General features: G+C 42.1%; 2 protein-coding genes across 3 annotated transcripts in view; one reads left to right on the forward strand and one right to left on the reverse strand.

Moving 5' to 3' along the window:
* acp2 (acid phosphatase 2, lysosomal) overlaps positions 1–7,901 on the reverse strand; it is an 18,293-nt gene extending 10,392 nt beyond the window's left edge. For both annotated transcript variants that reach the window (XM_089008147.1, XM_089008140.1), the window contains exons 1-6: positions 7,742–7,901; positions 2,398–2,493; positions 2,219–2,305; positions 1,485–1,545; positions 1,305–1,396; positions 413–511 (exon numbers count right to left, since the gene is read on the reverse strand). In XM_089008147.1, the coding sequence (XP_088864273.1) occupies positions 413–511; positions 1,305–1,396; positions 1,485–1,545; positions 2,219–2,305; positions 2,398–2,493; positions 7,742–7,828 (522 nt within the window). In that variant the 5' untranslated portion in view covers positions 7,829–7,901. The remainder of the gene's footprint in view (positions 1–412; positions 512–1,304; positions 1,397–1,484; positions 1,546–2,218; positions 2,306–2,397; positions 2,494–7,741) is intronic.
* Positions 7,902–9,429: 1,528 nt separating this feature from the next.
* LOC148903754 (insulin receptor substrate 2-like) lies at positions 9,430–21,497 on the forward strand. Its single transcript, XM_089008206.1, has 3 exons — positions 9,430–12,147; positions 12,578–13,062; positions 19,308–21,497. Exons 1-3 carry the CDS (start codon positions 9,623–9,625, stop codon positions 19,310–19,312), a joined length of 3,015 nt encoding a protein of 1,004 aa, XP_088864332.1. The 5' UTR covers positions 9,430–9,622; the 3' UTR covers positions 19,313–21,497.
* The last annotated feature ends 1,066 nt before the right edge of the window (positions 21,498–22,563 follow it).

Raw genomic sequence — 22,563 nt, forward strand, 5'->3', positions numbered from 1 at the left:
TCGGAAATCGACAACTACATCAACGACCATCACAAAGGTCAATAAAATGACTTTATTATACTGTAGTTTATTTCTTTAATTACAATACAATAGCACATTTATTATACATAAAATAAGGTATATCTTGTGTAGTTTTAAGGCTTATTTTGTAGAAAATTATGTTTTATGGGGACCTGGGAATGGATTATTCTGATTTTTAATGGTTTTTTATGGGAAATAAATGTTTGGCAGACAGACTTTTCGCCTTACACTTTCTGGGAACCAATTTAAGTTCGTGAGCCGAGGTATCAGTGTTTAATAACACATTTCATTCGCAAGCACCTTTCAAAACTCTCAAGGACACTATCTCAACGAGTTAGTCTCCTGATATAGAAAATGTAGCGGAAAAGGAATGGAAGGCACGAGGGTGAACCTTGTTAGTGGCCGTGATGTTCCGGAATTCCTCCGTTTGCTCAGTCTCCTTCACTAGCTCTTCGAAGCGGGGGCAATCTCGTTGGGGAAAAGCCAGCAGCTGAAAAAGGTTTGCAGTAGTGATGGGAAAACAAAGCTTCATGAAGCACTTGTGCTATTTTTTTGACTGCCCCAGGTGGTGCTTTTGGTTTAAATATGATGGTTGGTGTAAATGAAATCCACTGCATCTTTAAAGGACAACCGACATCACTTTTTTGTTTCCTAACTGACATCAGAAAAACGTTTTATAGCATCTAAAATACCCAAAACAGACACGAGGTACATAAATGCTTGCAACTTGTCATCATTATGACATTTTTATTCAAATGCAAAACACCAATAAAAATGACTTAAAGTGTCCAAAATCTGCATAAAATTGAGCTGCGAATTGGGATTTTTCAGAAAGTCCCGCCCCCAATTCCTTCCATGGAGATTGGTCACCCTATTCTGGCGGCTTTTTGGTGCAACACAAGGTTTTCAGACCACACAAGTACAGCAAAATACATTGACGTGATGGAACGACTGCTACAATGTGTCTTTTTTTCGGTCAGGGGCGTTCCTTCAGTTACGTCACGTACGGACTCGTCACCAACTCAAAAACAAGACTTCCTGAATATTCAGCGCGAATGGAATCTTTATAAAATATGTTCAGTAGAAATCATTTGAAGCCATTTTACAAATTATGGACACAACTTGTCCAGAGACGTCGGTTGTCCTTTAAGCCAACAGTGCCATCTAGAGGAGTCAAAAACTATCAGAAGTGCTTTGTAAAACTTCACTTCCGCATCGCTTATTCGCAGGAGTCAATAATTGTTCAAAACGCAAATACATGCAAAATCCTGTTGCTGAGGTACCTTATCTTCACTTTGCGGAACTGTGTGCACGGGGATGGGCTGCCATAAGATGTTTGGTGAGAAAACCTGTTCGCCAGTGGGAGAGTAAAGACCTGTATTGGGGGAAGTTACTGTTGAATATATAGCACTTTCGGCGGGTTATTAAGGCTAAGAACGGGAAGAAGCAACAAGCGGAGTCACCTGCAAGGTTGGCCGCGGCACTCATCAGTGTTCGATCATAGTCTGTGCTGCGAACGGTGATCTGAGAAAGCAAGAGGTTGTATTTATAGGACGGAATTCACTTTTCTCGCATGGAGTTATGAGATGGGCAGAACAAATGAACACGTCCTAAATGTATTTATCAGTACAGAGGTACCTCTACCTAAAATATTAATTGGTTCTGGAGAAAAAAAATCTTTTCTACAAAATGTTGTAAATCAAGACGTGTTTTTCATGTAAATGCCGTAATCCGTTCCGAGCTCCCGCATAATTAAAACATAAATGTTTTCTAAAGCAGAAAAATGAATCAAAATATGTAACAAAAACATGTGATAATTAGATTATTGCACAATAAATTAAGGTTGTGCATCCTGGAAGAAAAAACAAATAGAAAAAAATGGGTTATTTACCTTTTAACCGTGACCTGAAAGCGTTCTTATCAATGTTGCAGTTTCAAAAATGCCAAGTAAAATTCTGAAGTATATTTTGATATTGCGGCACTCTGAGGACGCGGTTTTTTCCTTACGCCATGAAAACAATGTTACAGAATACAAAAGCTTTCACTGTTCCCCTTGTCAGTCCCTTGGAACCAAAGAATATTTGAAAAATTACATGTTTGTTTAAAATCTCACCTTTACCGAATGGGTGAAAAATGTGACCAGAAAAAAATGGCGGCAATTGACAGATACGATGACAAGTTGCAAGCATTTATGTACCTCGTGTCTGAGATAGCTTTGATTGAGAAAGCCGTCATATCTCTTCCTGAGAAAGTGGCCCAGCTCCAAGTGCTGCCGCATCCCTTCCTAAACAAAACATGTGGCGCGCAATTCAGTCTACACAATAGGGAAAACAAATGTTCACGTCATTGGTTTTCTAAAATGGATTTTGGGGTTACCTGCGATAGCTGTCCAAAACCTTGAGGCCAGGCGCTCTCTTGGTACGGGTCAGTGGGATAGGCTTTGACGGGTGATCTGTCGCCATGTCGAAATAACTGCATGGCAGAAAAGCCACACATGAAAAACAAACAAATATACATATAAACAAACAAACAAATAAATAAATACGTAATAAATACATAAATAAATGGTGGGTGATCTGACCCCATGTCAAAACAACTGCACACATTTGAAGAAAAAAAATGAACAAATAAAATAAAAATAAAATAATTAGAAATAACTAAACCTACAAAAAAACAAACAAACCAATACATAAATTAAATCTTTCTTTCATAACTTTGCTGCTGTGAAATGTAAATTTCTCCACTGCGAGACTAATGAAGGCATATCCAATATCCAAATAAAAAAATTAATGCGTGGAGATCTGTCCACATGTCGAAACAACTGCATGGTAAAAAAGCCACACTTGAAAAACAAACAAATAAACACACAATAAATAAACCAATAAACATATAAATGAATACCCAAATAAATAAATAAATAAATAAATAAATAAATAAATAAATGAATAGAGGACGGGTGATCTGTTCCCATGTCGAAACAACTGCAAGGTAGAAAAGCCACATATGTGAAAAAAAAATAACAATAAATTAAAAAAAAAAAAACAATAAATAAATAAGAACAAATATGAATAACAAAGACGGTAGAAAGCACAAAAACATCCACGCATTTTCCATTTTCTGAACCGCACGAGGGGTAGGGTAAAAACAGGACACCCTGACCCGGTCACCAGCCAATTGCATGACATACAAAGACAGACAACCATCCGCGCTCACACCGCAAGACAATTTTCAGTGTTCCATTAACTTACCCTGCATGTTTTTTTTAGAATGTGGGTGGAAACCGGAGTACGTACGCACACGCGGGTAGAAAATGCAAAGTGCGCACAGGGAGGCCAGAATCAAACCCTGCACCTGCATGTGTTTAGCGTGTCGACCTAATACTGAGGTCGTGGGTTTGATCCCGGTTCCGGCCTTTTTGTGTGGAGTACGCGTGTTCTGGCATGCGTAGGTTTTCTCCTGGTACTCCGGTTTGCTCCCACATTCCAAAAGCATGCACGGCAGGCTGATTGAACACTACAAATTGTCTTGAGGTTTGGTTGTGACCGCGGATGGTTGTTGTTCTGTCAGGTCAGCGATTTGATGGCAACCTGTTCAGGGTGTGCCCTGCCGACTGCCAGAAGACAAATGGGATAATAATAATAATAATAATAATAATAATAATAATAATAATAATAATAATAATAATAATAAATTACATTTTAACCGCCTTTCAAAGCTCTTCAGGACACTTTACAGTCACAGACATGCATAGATACTATAATCGTCAATTCGTCAATGGATGCTACAGCTGCGTGTTTGCTTTCAACATTTAGCTTGTAGTCGACGTGCACGTTCCACCATGATGTCCCTGATCCACTGGTGGAAAGACGCTTTGATCCTCTCATCTTTCATCTAGAACTGCTTCATGTCATCACAAAGAGGGTACAGCAAGTCCTGAAGAATGAATGACTCTCTGTGTCTTTGTTTTGTCATGTTGTCTTTGTATTGTCATATTATTTGTTATTTAGTTTTTTTTTGTTCTTTTGACTTCAAGATGGTGCCCCTTTCCAGCAGCTCGTGTATTTCTTTTTTCTACTTTCATTCCTTTCATCACTTTGCTGCTGTGAAATTTAAATTTCTCCACTGTGAGACTAATAAAGGCAAATCCAATCCAATAAATAAAATCCTATCACAAATAGAATGCAATAAAATGCAATAAATAAAATATAATTATAAATAGAAACAAGAGAGAACTACACAGAAAATGCAATTTTAAATAGGTGGGTTTTGAGATGGGCTCCAGCACCCAGCAAAATAAGTTGCAGGGTGAGTGAACATATTAACAAATTAATAAATTAAATCATAAATTAATCCATAAATAAATCAATACACAATTGAAAAGGGTGTCTTACTCCAGAAAATTATATTATTTAAGAATCCCTCCCGTACATTTATAATGATTAGTCTTAGGTAATATCTCATGTTTAACTCATATGGTGCGTTGCCAACACAAATATTGACTTAAATGAGGACGGTTAAGAGCAAAACGTATTTTTCGACGACACCATCTGTCAAATCAAACATTTCAACATCTGTTGCGTTGGAGGATTATGTCGGGAAAAAAAATGTCAGCGACAACGTGGTATATTTTGCTACTTTTTCAACTATTGTTATGCAATCTTCAAATCATTGATGGCTCCCTACCCACGAAAAAAAAATCGATGCACCTTAGTTATCATCGCCCTCATTCGTATTTGAGAAACATTTGACTTGATCAAAAGTCAACAGCAGCGATCAAAAGGTCCAAAACTCCGACATTGGCAAACAAGTTACTTGACGGGAATAAGAAGCGGCGCACGTGAATGTTGACATATGCATACACATTAAAAAAAAAATTATTAAAAAAAAAAAAAAAAGGTCGATATTTTTCCCTTGAACAATGAAGTTGATATCGCGGCAGGCTTACGTAAAAATATTTTTGGACCAAAAAAGATCCTCTCTTTCATCTAGAACTGCTTCATGTACAAAGAGGGTACAGAAAGCGCTTAAGAATGAATGACTCTCTGTGTCTTTGTGTGTTTTTGTTCTTTTGACTGTTCTTTTGTTCTACTTTTTTGTTCTTTAGACTTCTAAACGGCGCCGCGAGAGTGACTGCCTTTCCAGCAGCTCAGGTATTTTGTTTTTCTACTTTCATTACTTTCATCACTTTGCTGCTGTGAAATGTAAATTTCTCTACTGTGTGACTAATAAAGGCAAATCCAATCCAATCCAATCCAATCCAAATGCATTGACGTAATGGAGGGACTGCTACAATGTGTCCTTTTTTTGGTCAGGGGCGTTCCTTCAGTGACGTAGGGTGAGGACAAGACTTCCAGAATACTAAGCGTGAGTCTTAAAACGTAAAATATAGCTATATGCGGTGGAATCTTTGTAAAATACGCTCAGTAGAAGTCATTTGAAGCAATTTTACAAATTATGGACACAACTTGTCCGGAGACTTCGGTTGTCCTTTAAACCAAGACCACCTTCCATAGAGGTCAAAAAATATCACAAGTGCTTCATGAAGCTTTGTTTTCCCATCACTAGGTTTTTTTTTCTATTTCAAACTTTTTTTTGAAAAAGCTCCAGGGAGCCACTGGGCAGCAATCAAGAGATGCATACGGCTCAAGAGCCCGAAGTTACTGACCTCGCACTAAGCGGAACAAATTAAAATAAAGATAAATAAATACATAAATAAATAGACAAGATACATAAATGCAGAAATAGAGAAATACACAGGTACATCATTACATAAATGAATACAGAAATAAATACAAAACAGTAAGACACGTCTGCTCTCAATGAACTATGCGAGGATGGATCACTTCCGCGTTCACTTCCGCGTTTACGGAAGCCGTGAGTGGAGCCGCGTTTTCGAGTTTGCTTTGTTTGATCGAAAACTGATTTTTGGACGTAATCCGCATAAAAATCTTGAATTTTGTGGACAAAAACTTATTTGGGTGAGAACAGAGCTGTTGAAAAATCGATGTATGACTATACAGTACTGTATGCTAACGAGCAGTGGCCGAAGGTACTCCAAAAATGGTCAAATGGTTTGTCTAGTTTTTGCTTTTTTGAATGTTGCTGTGCCGATGACCATTTTGGGTTTGGGAGTCTTTTACAGAGAAAGTTGCTTGTTCCGTAGCCACAAAGGGACATCAGTCTTCTGATATAACTGATGGCGTGTTACCTTTCTTTGCTAACCATAAAATTCAAAATAAACACTGCGCCCCAAAATGGATTCTTGCCACAAAAAGTGCAGTTGCTTCGTTGACCTTAATAACTCAATTCACTGCCATTCCCGAATTTATTCGGGAATTGAAAAGCATGACGTTGAGCGCCACTCCTACATTTTTTCGTGTTGTTTTTTTCTTGCGTGGGGTGCGTTTAAAGCTATGATCAGTCATCTGCCAATGTTTTCCCTCCCACATTTATCTTTTGTACAGCCACCCCTACCTTCAATGCAGATAATTCTACAACCAAGTAAGCTCCAAATAAACGTTTTTTTTTCTGATGGAAGAACAGAGTCAAAGGTTATTTACGTTGCATTGAATGTTTACATAGTCCCAAAACTCAGTATTTGGTGGGTCCTGCAATTTTAGTTAAAATGACAAAAACTGTCACTGGATTGGACACATTTTTCGCATCGTCTGGCAGTGAGTGAAAATATCTCCACAGGATTGACAAGTGAGGTTGGATCAGTGTGTAGTATCGATGCATTTTTTTACAAGTACCGTTATTTTAAACAAATACATTATCAGTGCATCCTTTGATCAATCAGATTACTGACCTCATCATCGAACACAACCCCAAATACAGTGTATGCTACTGATGCACTTAGCTGATCTTTGACCTTTTCCATCTTCTCCTTAATGAAATCCAGACAAGACATGTGACTTTGAAATCAGTTCCATCGTTACCCAGAGTAACGGCCACAAAACAACTTTTGTTCAAAGTGAAGATGGGGGTGGAGGGTCATCAATGCTAAGACCTTTACCTCCACGTTGTCCTGGGTGGACCTTTTGCTGTAACGCTGTGACATGTCAAACCTAACTATTTTAATTGTCACATACCTAAACAAGATTTCGTGCCGCTTTAGTTGCTACAACATACAATGCATTTGGCAGCGCATCATCTTCCTTTCATAGCTTTGCTGCTGTGAAATGTAAATGTCAAGTGTAGTGTAATTACAAAAGTTATGTCGCATTTAATAACGCACACACATATGAAAGCCAAGCCGAATGAATTAAATTGTAATGTGACGGTGGCGAAGGTATTAACAATACATCGATGTGATCATCGATATTGATGATCAGTTCAATGTACAGTACTGTATTCAGACATGACACGGGCCTTTTTCTTAATCTGTGGCCACAAAGAAAAAAACGACAAAAGCCACTAATGAATGAGTTATTTCGTGCAAACTTTATATTTACTTTGTGGCCAAGAATCAATCTCTGGGGCGTTTCGGGGCACGTTGTTGTTTTGATGACTAACTGCTGTACAGTGATCATAAATTTGTATTTTATTCGAATGTTGCGTTAAAATGATCTCGGTTCGAATATATTTCATATCCAGGGATCGATCAGACAGTATTATATCAATACAGTATTGTATAGCATCGCCGAACGAGTTTACTTGGATTCCAAGTAAGTCTTGGAATATAACAATAATTGCAACAGAGAGGACCAAATATACTCACCACGGTGACATATTTCAATGCTTTCTCCGCCGTGCCTTTCCCGCAGAGCGAGCTCACCACCAAAAGAATTAGAAGTCTTCGGAGCATGGCAAAGTCCGTAAATATTGAGCTTTACTTGGGCGAACAGCTTGAGCCACACAGCTCGCTGTCGGTCAGGTGATGTGGACAGAGTGATTCACAAGAGCAAAGATACCCTTTAATAGAACACGCGTCATAGAGGCTGTCATATGCGAGAGGGCGTCCACCATATTAGATGTGTACTATGATTTGCCTTCAAGTACGCAGTAATACAGTACAATACAGTACTTGCGTAATAACTAAGCATGCATCGTAAAGAATTAATGCAGAGTTTTTTTTTTATTGTTTTTTTTTTTTTTTTAACAAATTGCACACGCAGGCGGCCCGGTAGTCGAGTGGTTAGCACACTGGCTTCACAGTGCAGAGGTTTCTGGTTCGTGTCCCGGTCCCTCCTCCATGTGTGGAGTCTGCATGTACTCCCGCGTGCGTTTTCTCCGGGTCCTCCGGTTTCTTCCCACACTCCAAAAACATGCATGGCAGGCAGATTGACCACCTCAAATTGTCCCTCGGTGTGAGCGTGTGAGTGACTGTTGTACGTCTTTGTGTTCCCTGCGATTGGCTGGCAACCAATTCAGGGTGCGGTTTGTGTATGTCTAAAATGGTTTGTCCTTTAAAAATGTACTGGGTGAGGTTTATAATCAGGTGCGCTTTTTAGTCCGGAAATTACGGTATGTTTATCATAGTCTACAGTTCACCCGACACGCTTTTTTGAGAGAGGGGTGGGGGGTTACAAAAAAGATGAAAAAGTATTCACATTAATTCCAAAAATATTGGTTAATCATTAAGAGTGTCATAATATTCGTGGAAAGGAGACAATGGGTATTTGTTCTTGTCTTAAAATTTTACCTAATGATACTGGACGCACCGTGTGTATTCTCTTTCGGGTTTCTTCGCTTGAGCAGTGGGGCAAAAAGGCCGGAAGATGGCAGCCTTTCTGCACATTGCCGTTTTCAGTACAGTACACTGAACCCTTTGACACTTTTGCTGAAGTCACCCCCCCTGATGTAAGTTGTTTTTGTCCAGCAGTAACGTTTATGACGCACGATACGCAAGAACATAGCTATTTAGTCCTGTGAAATTGCGTTTTTTACAAAGGTTTTGAACTATCCTTCGCTTGTTTGTCTTCCAGTTTGCGTGATGATGCATTCATATGCAGTCAGTGATAAACGGCGAAACCGCCAGCTGTCCTTTCGTGCGTTGCATTCAAACGAGATGAAAGAATCACCCGGTTAAAATACATTACGACTATGGTTATGTAACAATCGGGTTTTTTTGTTTATAGGTGGTAGTACTAGCTACATGCTAAATGCGCACTTACATGCCGTAGTTAACGTTACTAATCCAAAATAAGCGATAAATTCATAAAATAGTGCACATTTTAAATTAGTCTCCGTGTAGGTGGCTAGTCACGTGGCAGACCTTGCACTGTTTTGATCAAGTAGACGTTTCAATGGCCGTCGACGTATCTTGTTTGTCTCCGTAATAAGAGGTAAGTACAAGGGGCGGGGTTTTCCCTGTTTGAATTATCAAGATAGCCAATCGGCTGCCAGAGAACTGGAAGATTGACAGGCACGCCCCCCTATGACTCAGTGTTCTCTTGTGGTTTTTCGAGCAACGCGTCACATGTTGTTTTTCCCTACAACCGGATCAGTCCTACGGTTCTTTTGCCTCCACTGTTTTTTTACTTTGAAGACGGCGGATTCGCCCTCCATGGATTATATTTGAAAGCTGCGTCGTCATATCTTTGAATTGTTTTTGTTTTTTTCTCGAATTGAGCGCATTGTGGTGCTCGTGTGATAATAGATGGCAAGTCCTCCGGGGGCGACGGGACACCTGTTAGCTAATGGCGTCAACGGGGTTAAAAAGTGCGGTTACTTGAGGAAGCAGAAACACGGACACAGACGCTTTTTCGTGTTGAGGGAACCCGCCGACAGCTCGCCGGCTCGGTTGGAATACTACGAAAGTGAGAAAAAATGGCGGAACAAGGGCGCCGCCAAACGGGTGATAAGTTTGGATTCCTGCCTCTGCGTCAACAAACGGGCGGACGCCAAACACAAACACCTGATCGCCCTTTACACCAAGGACGAGTACTTCGCCGTGGCTGCAGATAGCGAGCAGGATCAGGAGAGCTGGTACGTGGTTCTGACCGATCTTCTCGCCGAAGGCAGGGTGTACGATAGCCCGGCTTCCACCTCCTCCCTCGTCGGCTTTGAAGAAGCCAACTATGGAATTGTGACCCCAGCGACTGCGGCTTACAAAGAAGTCTGGCAGGTCAATTTAAAATCCAAAGGACTGGGCCAGGTGAAGAACCTCACTGGAGTTTATCGGCTTTGTTTATCCAGCCGAACCATCAGTTTTGTCAAGCTAAACTCCGAGACGGCGGCGGTGTGTTTACAACTCATGAACATCAGGAGATGCGGTCACTCGGACAGCTTCTTCTTCATCGAAGTTGGACGATCGGCAGTAACTGGGGCGGGGGAATTCTGGATGCAGGCGGAGGATTCAGTGGTGGCCCAGAATATCCACGAGACCATCTTGGAAGGCATGAAGGCCATGAAGGAGCTCTCAGAGTTCAGACCCAGGAGCAAAAGCCAATCAGCCAGCACCACCCCCATCTCCGTACCCACAAGACGCAATCTCGGTAACTTACCCCCGAGTCAAACGGGCCTGGCGAGGAGATCCAGAACGGTCAGCGCCGCCGCCGCATCTCCGGTGAGGAAGTTCACATCCTGCCGGGTGAGAACCTCTAGTGAGGGCGACGGAATCACGCCACGCCCCGTGTCTATGACCGTTCCTGTGAACCGAAGACCCCCGAGTCCAAATGCCGGCACCCAACTCAGCAGGTCCGGCACTCTGAGCGATGGGCGTACCTGCAGGATCCTGGACACCACCTCCAACCGCCATCAAAGCCTGTCCATGCCAAGTTCCCCACCCAGCCCCATCAGCATGTCACCCGGACACGATCTCTCCACCCCCAACAAAACCGGGCAACCCTTCGCTTCCAACGGGTCACTCGTCGATGCCGGTTTCCTGCTCTGTGACGATTACAGTTGCAGTCCGGTTGACGCCAAATCGACCCGCAGCGACACCCCCGACTCCTTATCGAGCACCCCTTCGAGCGACCTGTGTGGCTACATGCTAATGCTAGCCGCCAAATCCAGGGCGGCTAGCGAAGGGGCGTCAACGGATAAAGCGTTCAGGAAGCGAACGCATTCCCTCACCACTCCACGACAACACAAAGCGATGACGCCGCTCGCTTCCGCATCGCTGGATGAGTACACCCTCATGCGAGCCCGCGACGGACACGAGTCTCATTCCGCCTCACCCAAAATTTGCTACCCGGAAGATTACGGCGACATCGAGATCGGTACGAGCGGTCACCATGGCGATGACGGCTACGTGTCAATGACCCCGGGCATGGCGGCGCCATCGGGTAAAGGCGATAACTACGTACCCATGAGCCCCATGTGTGTCTCTGCCCCGAAGCAGATTGTCAACCCCAGGGTTCACCCACATGGGGCGACAGGCGGGGGGTACAAAACCAGCTCCCCCTCTAGCATCTCATTGGAGGACAACGGTTACATGCGAATGTGGTGTGGTTCCAAATCGTCCGCCGAGAGCCCCGATAGACACGGGGAGTACATGAACATGTCACCCGGAAACCCTCCCGCACTCCAAACCCCCCCTGACTACTTCCTGGGTTTAATGGCGGGCCACCTCTCACTCCCGGCTAAAATTCAACCCCCCAAAAATGATGACGATAACCAGTATGTGTTGATGAGCCCTCAAAGTTCGCGACAGAGGTCGGCGGACATGGACGACTACTCGATGATGCAACCCCAAGCTGCTGAGTACTCGCCTCTGAGCCCCCCAACCGCTTCGAGACCCGACCGACCCGCCAGCAACTCAAGCCACAGGGGGAGGCTCGGAAGGCCCAATAGGCTCTCCCTCGAATCCCTCAGGACCCTCCCAAGCATGCATGAGTACCCCCACCTGACAGAACTCCCTGGGGAGTACATCAACATCGATTTTGGCGCTGCCCGAATTTCCCCGCCTTGGACCGAATCGGCGGAGAGCCAGTCGTCATCGCTGAGTTCTTGTGACGACGGTTCCAGAAGGCCCCCCCTTCCGACTTCCTACAACGAACGCCAGCCGAACCAGGCAGACGGTTTCGCCACCGAAAGCCCGGCGGCACCCCCAGAACTCCCTGACTCGGCGGGGCATGGGGTCTACGGTTTGGGTGGGCGCGATGAGCCGAGAGAAGGCAAACCGGGCCGAAACGACTATACGCCAATGACATTTGGCGTTCCTCAAGTCACTATGATGGGGTATGTGTTTTTCTTAAATTTACAGTCAAACCTGGGTTTTTGACCATAATCCATTCCAGAAATCTGTTCAAAAAATGATTTGTTCAAACTGAATCACTTCCCATTATAATCAATATCTGTTTTTCTTTTTTTAAATCGTGATTGAACAATACAAAGCGCTCACAATGGACCGCTACATAAAGATAATTCGTCGGTCACAATGCGACGCAACACAAGGAAATGATGTAGAAGGAAGTGGGGGGGGGGGGGGGTCGAGTGGTGCGCTCAGTTGTTGTAAAGGCATAGAAAATCCCAAATTTTTGGTCGGAAACCGAATTAGTTGAGAACAGAGACATTCGAAAACCGAGGTTTGTGTGTATCAACAGTGCGATCGATGTATCGTTGCATGTCACCTTTAGCGTTTGTAACACTTTGGTATCATCTCTTATAGTCAAAGCAACAGAGCGAGAAGGCATTCCCTTGAAGAACTGTCCGTCCCTGAAGAAATCAGTGTCTTCCTCCTGGGGGCTTCATCCACACCAATACCGGACCCCGACCGCTCGGCCAAAGTGATCCGCGCCAATCCGCAAGGACGAAGACGCCATAGTTCGGAAACTTTCTCCACGATGGCGACCGTGACGCCCGTCTTCCCTTCGTTTGCCCGCGGCGAGACGGGGAAGAGGCACAGCTCGGTGGAGAACATCTCCTCGCGGAGCAGCGAGGGGTCCGACGAGGAATGCGGAAGCCCCGTGAGCCCGCGGGGGTCGGCCGCTTACCCCAACGGACTCAATTACATCGCCTTGAACCTGCTGGATAACAAACGAGACGAGCTGGTGGGCTTCAAACCAGTTAGCGGCTGCAAACGGGGGATCGCTGGATTACACGGCACGCCGTATGTTTGCTTGGGCTTCAAGGAATCCGCCACGACTGCCACAGGTGAGGCATAATTTCACTTATTTTGTTTTTACACCCATCTGTTTTCCCATCCGCTTTATCCGGGTGTCTCTGGGGGACACCCTGAACCGGTTGCCAGCCAATTACAGGGCACACAGAGACAAACAACCATCTGCGCTCACACTCACATCTTGGGGACAATTTTGAGTGTTCAATTAGCCTGCCATGCATGTTTTGGGAATGTGGGAGGAAACCAGAATACCTAGAGAAAAGCCACACAAGTACATGGGAAAAATGTAAACTCTGCAGAGAGAGGCCGGAGCGGGAATCAAACCCACGACCTCTGCACTGTGAGGTCGATGAGCTGACCACTCGACCGCCTTATTGATTAATTTTTATTAATTAAACATAAATAAAATAACATTTAAAATGAATTAAAATGTAAAATCGAACTGCACTTGAATCATGTTGCGCCCCCTCTGATATGGTAGTGAATAATCTTTTATTGCATATTTGGGGTGAATGGCTTGCGAAAATACCGTTTACATATTTTTTATTCTTTTTTTTTTAACCTCCTTGATCTTGGGTTAACATTGAATCTTTGTTTTAATTTTTCCTTGTTTTTTTCAAACCTCTTTTAGACCTTGTTTGCACTTCACCTTTATTTTTATTTTATTTTTGTTTTAGATGTTTTTTAGCTTTATCTATAGATGGACATTTTTTTAAATTCTTGTTCTTTTAAACCTCTTGGAGCTAGTTTACGCATAATCTTTGCATAGTTTTTTTAAATTAATTTTTTTGCATAATTTTATATATATATATACAGTAAAGTCTCGTTATATCGATATCAGATATATCGATAGTCCCGGTTATATCGATACTATTTCTATGCACGCACGGAGAAAATTACATGCAAACAGGGTCGGATATATCGATAGTCCCGGTTATATCGATATTTTTTCGGACTCCCTTGAATATCGATATAACGAGACTTTACTGTATATATATATATATATATATATATATATATATATATATATATATATATATATATATATATATATATATATATATATATATATATATATATAATTTATTTTCTTCTAACCCTCTTTTTGAGCTGCTTTACACATGGACATTTTTCTTTTTTTTTTCTTTTGAAACCTTTTGGAGATAATTTACACATAATTTTATTTACGTTTTTTCATTTTTAAAACATTTTTAAGCTCGTTCACACTTAACTTTTATTTTATTTTTGTTTTATTTTTTTAAAACCTCTTTTTGAGCTACTTTATATATGGGCATTTTGTGGGTTTTTAAATTCTTCTTCTAATTCTCTTTTATCGCTCGTTTACACCTAATCTTTATTTATTTAGTTTTTTATCAAAACTCTAAGCTCGTTTACACTTAACATTTTCGGTAGTTTACACTTAATCATTATTTTTATTTATTTTTTTTTTTTTTAAAACCACTTTTAAGCTCATTTACATAAGGTCATTTGTGTGTGTTGCATTCAATTTGGGCATTTTTCTTCCAATTTTTATTTTTATCTTTATGTTCAAATTAAATGACAAAAATGCAAGGAATGCACTTTCACACATTTTTTTACCCTCAAACCGTGCGGTTCAATCATAACATTTACCCCCTGCACGCACCCCCTCCTCCTGGGAAGCCAAAGCAAGGCTGCCGTAAAACGTGACTGGGCCAAGAACATTGAAGTAAATAACCCCTGCTGAGTGAGCGTGACGCAACCGCACACGCACGTAAGCTGCAAACGCTTTCACTCACAGCACGTTTATTCAGCATTTCAAAACGTTTTTTTATTCTTCCTCCGAAAGTGACAGTTATTCTTCAAATAAATCCGTCATTTGACTGCTTGCGGCGAATAATTCCCTCCAACATGGCAATGTGGTTTTTAATTGTCATACATTTCTCAGATTTGTTATTTAAAATGACTCCCTGACGGCAGACTTTTTCAAACTTGTGATCATCATAGAGCCAAAGTTAATTCCGCCCGTTCAATGTATTTATTTATTTTGGGAGATGACATGTGAGATGTGGTGAAAGTCAATGACTATCCTTGAAGGCAAGAAAGAGGGAACAACAAAAGTTGATGCATTGCTGCGTGGATAGATATTTTTTTTATTTGATCTTGAAATTAACTTGGAAAAAAATATGATTATAAATTACTCTCTCTATAGGTAGCTCGCTGGCTAGCCTGCTTGCCAGCGAGATAGACAGACAGATAGATCTGCGTTTCCGTAATTAAGAATTCAATGAGTAAGATTCATAGAGTTTTCTCGCCGCAACAACAAAATAAGAGTGTGCCTTTCCCATTTTGACCACGTGAAGCATTTTACAGTGAGACCTCAACTTACGAACTTAATTGGTTCCCAGACAGAGTGTGTAAGGTGAAAAGTGTGTATGTCAAAAAGAAAATTCCCATAGGAAACCATTAAAATGGGAATAATCCGTTCCGGGTTTCCATAAAATATACTTTTCAACTAAATAAGCCTTAAAACTACACATAACATACCTTATTCTATGTACAATAAATGTGCTATTGTATTGTAATGAAAGAAATACACTGCATTGTATCATAAAGTCACTTTATTTACATTTGTGATGGTCATTTATGGCTTGATGGAATGGCGTTGGAGGTCTAAGGTCAAAGGGAATTGCTGTTTGGAAAGAGAGGCGCATAACATGAGGACTGTAATTAAAGAAATAAACTGTGCTGTAAAATAAAGTTTTATTTACCTTTTTCATGGTCGTTGATGGCTTATGGAAGGAGAGTCACCTTCCATAAAGACTGTTGGTAACTTAACCTCTGGTGCTGTTAGGTCGTGTGCTCCCGCCGAAGATCACTCCGCCAGCCGTGGTGGGTGTGTATTATGAAAACAGTGCTTATTATAAGGTTTAATTTTCATAAATTTGACGTTTGTAAGACGAAAAGTTTGTAAGATAAGGTGTTTGTAAGTTGAGGTCTCACTTTTTTTTCCTACTTCAGTCCTCTGCATTCAGAGAGGAGCTTGTTTTGCCGCTTAGCTGACGTGACGCAAGACTGAATGAATGCATGCATAATGGGACAAGAAGACGCGTGCAAAACCCTGCCCTTCTGCCTCATTAGGCCCTTCACTTCGCAGAAGTAAGATGCGATGAGGTGGGGATGTAGTATTGTATGCCTTGGAGAAAGAGAACAAGAATGGTGGTTGCTCTCTCGATACCCAACACGCTCAGTGGGATGGCGGACTTAATGGCGTGTTTACCTAAAAGTCCAACCGACCACTGTGTAAAAATGGCCCGTTTCGCTCGCTTCCAGATCTCACTTTGTACTCATCAACTACCTCTCCCGGTGATGAGTGCAGAAGTAGTTATGCGCAAATGTGGTAACATTTGCGCATAACTACTACAAGTATTCTGCCAAGTAAATTGACAATGAGGCAAGCCGACTATATTTCTTTAGTTTCACAAGACATTTCCAAGCACTTTACGTTAAACATTCAGTGGCATAAAATATGACAAATAATATTTAAAATATCTAATTTAAAACAGATTCTTATTTTACAGACAGTGTATTGTCAGTGTTCAAATACCTGACATGTTTCGGTGTCAGGTATTTGAACACCGACAACACACTGTCTGTATGAACTTAATACAACTAATATTTAAAATAATTAAACCAAAGAATAAAAAAAACAGTGTCCAACTCATTGAGTGGTTTGGTAACAAGGAAATAATAATAATACATTTCATTTATAAGCGCCTTTAAAAAATGCTTCAAACTTATCTCTTATTTATTACAATTTAGAAATTATTATCAGTTGACATGTTTGAATTACTTTCACGGGCCACGAAAACCATACAGTGGGCCAGATCCGGCCCCCCTGGGCCTCGAGTTTGACACACTTTAACTTTCTTAGTTTGAGATGCTGTTTTGTTGATTTGAAGGAGCTACGTTTTTTTGGGGGGTGGTCCTAAACGTTTTAGAACATCTGTCTACAAATCCCTGGCAAGTCAAGAAAAACAACTAGCAGGCTTCAAAGCTAAATTCATAGTTTTTGTGTTTTTTCAGACCAATGTTTTGTTTCCCTCAACGGTAAAAAAAACCCTGACCTGGCTCTGAACTTATTAAGAAAAGAAAACAAGACAAACACCACGAGTCCACGGAGGTGACGGGATTAAACACGTTAAGCGCTCATACGCCGATCGATGACCTTTGCATCACATGCACACATTTCACCAAATGCTTCAAATGACACAGACCATTTGAATTGCGACAAAAAGGCACCAAGGGGGAAATCGCGACCCAGACTTTGGTTGTAAACCAACTAGAGATGGGGAAAACGAAGCATTGTGAAGCACTTGTGATATTTTTTTGACTCCTCCTGGTGGCGCGCTTAGTTTAAATATGAAGGTTAGTGCTGAAAATCCACTGCATCTTTAAACAAGGAGTGCCATCTGGAGGAGTCAAAAACTATCACAAGTGCTTCATGAAGCTTCACCTTGCCCATCCCTAAAATCAATTTTATACTGTATTATATCCAGTTTCCCTTCGACCCGCCTACACTTTGACATGCTCACGACGACATGTGCCGTACACATGCGTATCCAAACGACTTTCGGGCCGCGTCACCTGATACTGGATGCCGTCGGAAACAACCATGCATGTAATGTAACCCAGCAGGCAAAGTGTGTTACATTTTCCAGTCTCTGTGCAGATATGTGCGTGCATGTGTGTGTGTGTGTATGCGTGCGCACGTAGCAGGCTAAAGTAGGCTGGGATGTTCCAGATCGACGTGTTAGCTGCTCGATTAGTGCGTGGGAGTGGGGGGGGGGGGGGTCAGCGTCGTGCCAGCCTCAGCTCCAGATGAGATTACACCCTCTGCAGGCAGAACAGATTAGACGACAGCCCCCGATCAGCCTGCCTTCTGCCTACGATGGAATCAAAGCGTGTCTGGATACAAACTTGGTTATGACGTCGTGTGGTTGTGAATGACAAACGTGATGATCGTCACGGGAAAAATGAGAACAATCCGATCGATAGGTGGCCAAGTACGGTGGCGTCATTCGGCGGGACCTGAGACAAGGCGGAGGGAATTTTGATGGGATTCAAAGAGCATGCAAAATAAATAAATAAAGACTTTGGTGAGGAACCACACACAAAAAAATGACAACCAAAACTCTTTATGACACAGGTGTCCAAGTCAAGTCCCCAGGGCCAAATCTGGCCGCCGCATCATTTTATTTGGCCCGTGAAAGCAAATCAAGCATGCCAGGTGCCATGATGCTTGCTGATGTCCGAACCCAAATTTCAAATTGTCGTATATAAACCACAATAACAGTCATTATTCTTGACTTCAAATTTGAAGTCTACATGTGGAGGGGATGAAACATTGTAATGGCTTCCCTAAATTCATAACGGCCCCTTCGCTTCATTCTGGGGGGTATGTGTGTACACTTTTGCAAAACACCATATTTCTTTTTTCTATTCTTGCTTCATCTCATAAATAAATGTTCAGGGAAGTGGGGGTTGACTTACGATACGTCGTTCCTTATTGGTGTACTTTACGTTCCAAGCCGTAATTATCCTTCCGGTGGTCATTCTCTGCTCGATTGGTAACCATAGCAATGCAGCAAGATCCACCCCCCTCTCCATCCCCCATCGCTCTTCATCCTGGATTATGTAATTATGACCGTTGTTGACATGCTTCCATGCCCCCCTCCCTGCCACTGCGTGCTATCTTTGAGAGCATTCCCTCACCCCGATAGGTAACGGCGACTTGTCACGTCCGTTTGTCAGGTCAGCGATCGCAATTTCAACAAAAATCTGACCTATCCTAACTATGGATGATGTTATTAGCATATTAGTTCAGGGTGTCAAAGTCATTTTTTGCCGCGGGCCACATTGTAGTTATGGTTTCCTCTCGAGGGCCGTTATGAATTTGGGGAACCCATTAGAATGTTTAAATCCCTTCAAATATTACATATAGAGCACACAGCAAATTAATCAATAACTCGTTTTCAAATCTGAAGTCAAGAATAATGACTTTTATTGTGGTTGACATCCAAAAATATGAAATTTTGGCTCAGATTTTAGCAATCATCATGGAATTCAACAAGTTTGATTTGCTTTCGCGGGCTGAAAAAAAATGATGTGGCGGGCCGGATTTGGCCCGCAGGCCTTGACTTTGACACCTGTGTATTAGTTGAATACTTCTTTTTTTTCATTGAATGTGTTTGTGTGAATGACGCATAAAATATACTTTTTCTTTGGTTTCTTCCAGATTGAAGCAGTCAACTGACTTCGTAATCGGGACTTCTTTGACCTCTGCGACCCCAAAGGGATGGCATGCAAACCTCAGCGCTTCATGAAAAAAAAACGCGCGCACATGCACGTCTACAGGAGGCCTCCATTTATGCATGTTGGGAGTTAGCTTGGGGTATGTATGAAGTGTGTGTGTGTGTGTGTTGTGAAATGGAGCAACGACTCAGTCAGTAAACACTGTTAGGATCAAGCCTGCCTAAAAGGAAGGTTGTGCGAAGACGTGCACTGAGTACAAACCTATTATCGGATGATTTTATTTATTTCCCATGGCCGAATGTCAAAGCGGTCCCACCCGATGCCTTACACGCCGATAAAATGCTCCCTGTGTTCAGCAAAGCAGAGGCGGCGGGAATATGCTATGGCCGTAAATGTCTGTCTGAACTTCTATATTGTTATTCACACGGGAGAGTCGTAGAGAGAAGTACATGCAAAATATTTTCTTAATTTGCTATTTATTCTTGCTAGATTATTTTTTATCAAAAATTCAGCAAATATATTTCTAAATCGAGATCTCCACGACAACCAGGCGTCGCACTGCCCTTCCGACCTTTTTTCCGTCGGGTCCTCGTGAGCCGCGGCCCCGACATTTGCCGATCGGTACTAGAGTGTGCAATGTCTTAAGTGGGGCTGTACTCAAAAGGCGGAAACATCTGGAACCATCGCAGAAACTCTGGGGAGGGGAGTCTGCTGTGTGGAATGTTGGGGTCGGCGGCAAAATTCTTTCCGCTACGTTACGTTAGTTTTGGAACAACTCTGATATCATTGTGATGATATCCCATCCCCTCATCCTCCTTTTTTCTTCCGGACCCACAAAAGGATCTGATCAATATATTGTCCAGTCTATGCACAGTTTGTCTTTGATCCATCGTCCTTGTCGTGTTAGCGTTTGTTAGCCGCTTTAGCGTCTTGACACAGTGGTCACTTGGTTTAAAATGTGAAGTACACCTTAAGCCACTGGTGTCAAACTCAAGGCCCGGATCTGGCCCACCACGTCATTTTATGATACTTGCTAAAATCGCTACCAAAATGGAAATCCTCAATTGTAATGAATAACAATGATACTTTATGCGCTTTTCTGGTTCTCAACTCCCTCACGGTAACGTAAACAAAAGGAAAATGGCTAAAACATGGCTCACGACAAGGAGTTTGACAGCCCTGCTTTAAGCCCTCCATTCATCAGATCCAATCACTAGTGATGGGAAACCGAAGCTTTGTGTGGTATTTTTTTACTCCTCCAGATGCTGCTTGAGTTTAGACTCATAGGAAATGTCTTAAAAACTGCTTCTTCAAACCAAGAGTGCCATCTAGAGGAGTCAAAAACTATCATAAAGGCTTCATGAAACCTCACTTGACCATCACTACCAGTCACCATGTCCCCTTCCCTTCTTAAAAGCGGAAAATATTCAAAGTCACTTCTCCACGGGGTGTCAATACACGTGCCGAATCCACATTCACACATTTCAGGGTACTTTCAAGCTCGCGAACCTTCGTACCAAGTCCCCAAAAGATCACTGAGCTAGCGTCACCCGCAAACTGTTTGCCATGCTGGTGCCGGTATTTGTATTTATGAACTACCTGGATGTGAATATGATGTAAATAGACAAGAGTTGGCGTGAAAGCGCTTCTACTGAGAGTATAGAGAATTCCTAAATCTAGATTTTACCCGTGATGCATATATTTATATATCTATCTATCTAAATATATCTAGTATTTCTGTCAAAATATTTTGGCTACCCTTGTTATCGCTTTCAGGTAATACCGTGTAAATTGTATGCTTTCTCCTTTGCTGTCTAAAAAGCAAAATGTTTGAAGATGTTTGAAAAAAAATAGAATTGCCTTGTTGACAGACTTGATTCACCTCATACTATGTGATGCTATCGTGTGATGGATATGATCTAGTTTTCAACGGTGAAACCAAATGTAAACAACGTTTCCCATGATTCTCTTGGTTTGGTTTGCTGATGTTCCTTGTAAAGATTTTTTTCTTTTGTGTGAATGTCTTCCATTGTACATAGAACACTATGCTATTATTATTATTATTATTATTATTATTATTCATAACGATTTATGGAATCTGGTGGTCATTTATTATTTTGATTTGTATAGATGGCGCAGAGTGACCTCAATAAATCATTTATTTAAACTGCTATTACTGCTTTCATTGATTTTTTTTCTTAAGCTCATATTTGGAAGTGTTCCCAATTCCCTCCACCTTAACGACAACCACGGTCCCACCTGAAATTCCCTCCACCCCCACCCCCTCAAAAAGTGTGATTCTGCGACCACCATGTAAATGCGGTGACGAGCGGTGTAGTGTTAGAGGCAAAAGTTTGTGATTGGGAAAACGAAGCTTCATGAAGCACTTGTGATATTTTTTGACTCCAGATGGTGCTTTTGGTTTAAATATGAAGGTTAATGCAAAGGAAATATCTTAAAATTCAACTGCATCTTTAAACCAAGTGTTCCATCCAAAGAAGTCAAAAACTATCACAAGTGCTTCATGAAGCTTCACTTGCCCATCACTAGCATCCCCTCCCCCCTGCATCTTAATGTCCGTTTCATGACAGTGGGTGGCAATTCGATCGCAGTAAGACTGATGACAGTAATTTCCAGCCATGATTCTCCATTGGATGAATATTTTAGGGGAGTGTGATAGTGGACTGAAAGTGCCCCCACAACCTCCTTCGTGAATGACAAAGACAGTTGTGCCAAATACTGCAGTTTACAAGCCTCTAAGAGGTAAAGAGGCTCATTGGAGGGTCGACAAGCTGCTCCTTTGGCAAGCGCAAGCCAAACCACTGGCCTCTGCCTCCCTGCCAGCCTGCTGCCGCTCTGGAGGGGATTGAAAGTGGCTGGCCCCATTATTTCTCCCCGAATCAGCCTAAGGAGGCTTTCAGCTCGCCTCAATGAACTCCATGACCCACTTTCTGAAAGGCCGCTCTGCCTTTCCATCGCACGCTGACTTTTATATGCCCCGCAATGAATGCGTGGCACTCCATTGATCTGCTGGGTTCCAACCGTGGCAGTCTTGAAAATCCTCCAACAATAACCCAATACAGTATACAATACAGTAATAGTAGTACTATTATAAGACTATAACCGGCCTGTATCGAAGTAGCAATGGAGAATGACGGCCTATTGCAATCTTACTCGGCAGTACGTGTGCAGCAACAGGATCAAGGTCACAGGGCGGCCGAGTTTGCGTGTCTGCCAAA

The sequence above is a fragment of the Hippocampus bargibanti genome, linkage group LG01 (genome assembly GCF_051943395.1).
Source record: "Hippocampus bargibanti isolate YZ-2025 linkage group LG01, ASM5194339v1, whole genome shotgun sequence".
Lineage (NCBI taxonomy): Eukaryota > Metazoa > Chordata > Actinopteri > Syngnathiformes > Syngnathidae > Hippocampus > Hippocampus bargibanti.

Coding starts and splice junctions, on each gene's coding strand:
- LOC148903754 (XM_089008206.1), top strand. CDS start 9,623: ATGGCAAGTCCTCCGGGGGCGACGGGACACCTGTTAGCTAATGGCGTC. Junction 12,148..12,577: donor CCTCAAGTCACTATGATGGG/GTATGTGTTTTT, acceptor CATCTCTTATAG/TCAAAGCAACAGAGCGAGAA.